This window comes from Mastomys coucha, unplaced genomic scaffold (assembly GCF_008632895.1).
Source record: "Mastomys coucha isolate ucsf_1 unplaced genomic scaffold, UCSF_Mcou_1 pScaffold14, whole genome shotgun sequence".
NCBI lineage: Eukaryota > Metazoa > Chordata > Mammalia > Rodentia > Muridae > Mastomys > Mastomys coucha.
In genome coordinates, this window is record NW_022196896.1 from 79,912,658 (window position 1) to 79,915,936 (window position 3,279).

Genomic DNA, 3,279 nt, shown 5'->3' on the forward strand with positions numbered 1-3,279 from the left:
TGTCTAATTAACTAGAAACATATGGCTTTTTTTTTTTTAAAGAGATCACCTAATTTTGTTTTTCTTCAGGAATTCTTACTAACTTGAAAACTTCAAAGACTAGAAACAAACACTAAAAGTTAGAAACAAATACCAAAACAAACACTAAAAGTTAGAAACAAATACCAAACTGAAAACTTCTCTCACTAACGAGTCAAATGAATTTTATCCTCCCGTTGATTTGAGCGTAAACAAGGTCTTAATGCTTGTTTTCTGACCCCAAGACAAGGGTCTGAGGTGCATATTTTATACATCAGAGCAGACCTGGTTCTCCCAGCATCCCTCAGTCCCTACCTGGCATAATTTGCCTCCAACCCTGAACTTTCCAGCCTAGAGACTGGGCTGCCCTCCCCCCAGAAAATCTTCTTTATATAATCCAGACATTTTGGTTTCTTGCTCTTCTTTTCCTCTTCTCTCTCTGCACAGTGCCCCTTTCTCTCTTTCTCCCTCTCCTACCCACTCCCCCTTCCCCATGGCAACTTCTGGGCCTTGGTCCTGGGACCAGTGAACTTACCACCTGAGAGCAACTTCCCAATAAACCTGCCTTTCATATAATCTAATCTGGCTTGAATTGGCTTATTTCACTTGTGGCTGAAAAATAACCCATCACTTAATGCTTTTGCTTTTTATATACTATTCAATAGTGAATAATGTCTTCTATAGATAATCATAAAAAGAAGTTGTGTGTTTATCAAAAATAATCAATATCAGATTTTTGGTTTTGCCTGGGGAATCTGGCAGAGTTTCGATGTAGTAAACCAAAATGTAAAACTATAGTGTCCAAGACAGCTGACAGAGTGTCTGCTTATCATAGGAGGACAAAACTCTCTCCAATCCTGCAGTCAATAAGGGATCCTGCAAATGGTAAATAAAGCTAATTGCTTCCTTTTTCTAGAATTATATTACAGTCCTACTGAAAGGTTCAGTATTGGTTAAGGATTTCCCAAGACTAAGTTGCCAGCACAAAGGAGATTTATTTGCTCCAGAGAGACAATGAGCAGGGAATGAGAGACAAACAGACGCCATAGAAGAGATGGGGAAAGATGGGAAAAAAGGAGAGGGGCAAGGGCTATTTGTCCTACAGGAGAGTTGGGAGGACAAAGGACTGCCTCTGGATAAAGAGGAGACAGGAGTGGCACATAGGAAAATGTTGATTTATAAAGATAAAGGGGAAAACCCAGTGTTTGCTATATAATTTTAATTGGGCATTTAATTAGGTGAGCCAAAGTGGGTTTTTGATTGCTAGACTTTAATACTTTGACAGCTGGATCTCGGTAGTCAGCTTCAGGAAGGGGAAGTGACCAAATAAGGGAATAGACCTCTGGTGGCTAGCTTTAGGAATATAATCTAAGGAGTTTTAGCCAGGCAGAGGGAATGAGAGAGAAGGGCAAGGCCTGTCAGAGCCATGTTTGCCATGCTTGAGCTGGCTAGAGTCCCTTCACCTACAGCTCTGTAAACCATTATTTCCCAGCGAGAGCTACACACATCTGTTCTATTTCTGGAAAAAGGATGAGTCAAGCTCCCTTAAAGTTCATGGCTGTGGCATTCACGCTACCCTGACCCTGAAATGATAATTAAAACTGTCATTTTCCCTAGTGTAAGATTAGCAGTCCCTTTACATACCTTTTTGGTAAGATGTCTGATTTCTCCGAATTTTCAATGGAGAGGATGAACAGGTTAATAAACCAGATCAGAGAATACTGGTACATGGGCTCGATGTTGGCTAGATCCGCGATGGAGAAGAACAGGATGGAAGAATGGACAGCAATGGGCCGATAGCCCATGCGGGTATTGTCAATCTTTTTCTCTGTCTCCTCGGCCACTTCCTGCTTCTGAGAAATCTCATTAGCCAAAGCCTTGGAAGAAGATAATATCTTAATCGCAGTCTCATCTTCTAATATATTGCCTTCCGAAGATGAGAGAACTTCTAAAATCTTGTCTTCTATTTCCTTTAACTGCCTAGAATTAAAGTACAGCTTTGTCAGAAAAGAAATGGTTTTAAAAAAATCACTTGAAATATGCAGTCTCCCCTAAGAAACAGAGACCTTGTAACCTAAAGAAATGTGTCATGCCGTGACAATTATCTGAAAAGGGGACGCTGCGAGATTAATCTCTTATCTTGTGAAATGTCACTAAGACATGGCCTTCCTGTTCAGCTCCCTTTAATGATCACTCATGTGATGCCCCGAGAGAAATGGAGCAAGCCAGTCTCTTCTGCCACCCAGTACCTTGGCTCAGAGGCAACTCAAGGGACCACTCCATTTACTTCCTGAAGTTTTACATGATTTAGAGAGTTTAATGCTACATAGATACCATGCCCTAAAGAAAACAGATCACTTTGGTTGCACAGTGAACCAAGAAACTCCTGTGCAGCACCTTTCTTGAGGAACTGAAGACCCATGCCCAGGTCTGTGGCAAGCCTCCGTGTTCTTCCCATGTCTGAGAAAAAGACTCAGCAATGCAGATTTCTAAGTTAATGCAGAGGCTCTGTAGGCCTTGCCTTAGAAACTTTTCAATAGGGGGGAGGAGCTGGAGAGACAACTTGGCAATTAAGAGTACACTGCTCTTCCAGGACTCGGGTTCAAATCCTAGCACCCATGCTAGACAGCTCACAACTGTCTGTAACTCCATTTCCAGTGCTTCCTCTGCCATTCTCACCCTTTTCTGGCCTCTAGAGACATCCGCACACAAGGCACATAGACACAGACACATACATAAATAAATATAAAAATTTAACTTTAAACCAAATTCCCATTTGAGATATATATATATATATATATATATATATATATATACATATATATACATATACATATATATACACATATATATTCAATCTAACTAAGATGCTAAATATACTTTACTATAACCACAAAATAAATAATCATTCTGTACTTCAAACCTTTTGTTCTCAGCTCCTTGCAGTATCAAGGCTTGCTTTTCTTCTTCAAGGTCTGGCCTTTCCCGTGCCACTACAATTCCCAAAAGCTGATCCTGCATTCCCTCAGGAGTTATCATGAAGTTTAACAATGTGACCTGTAAGTGAAAGAATGTATTTTGAAAGTGCATTGTTTTTTCCACTTTCCAGGAAAGCTTCTGTGTGTGTGATTCAAGGTTCCATTCATTGAACACATATTGTGGCAGTCATATGAATGAAAAGAGAATTCATAGAGATGATAGCCAACAATGTTACAGGCAAGCCTGGCTGTTGATGATAGCCAACAATGTTACAGGCAAGCC

General features: G+C 40.3%; 1 protein-coding gene across 4 annotated transcripts in view; it reads right to left on the reverse strand.

Annotated features, from left to right (window-relative positions):
* The window catches only part of Dnah7 (dynein axonemal heavy chain 7), a 254,194-nt gene that overhangs the window by 60,109 nt on the left and 190,806 nt on the right, over positions 1–3,279 (reverse strand). For all 4 annotated transcript variants that reach the window (XM_031367445.1, XM_031367448.1, XM_031367446.1 and 1 more), the window contains 2 exons: positions 2,942–3,075; positions 1,663–1,998 (listed from right to left, as the gene is read on the reverse strand). In XM_031367445.1, the coding sequence (XP_031223305.1) occupies positions 1,663–1,998; positions 2,942–3,075 (470 nt within the window). The remainder of the gene's footprint in view (positions 1–1,662; positions 1,999–2,941; positions 3,076–3,279) is intronic.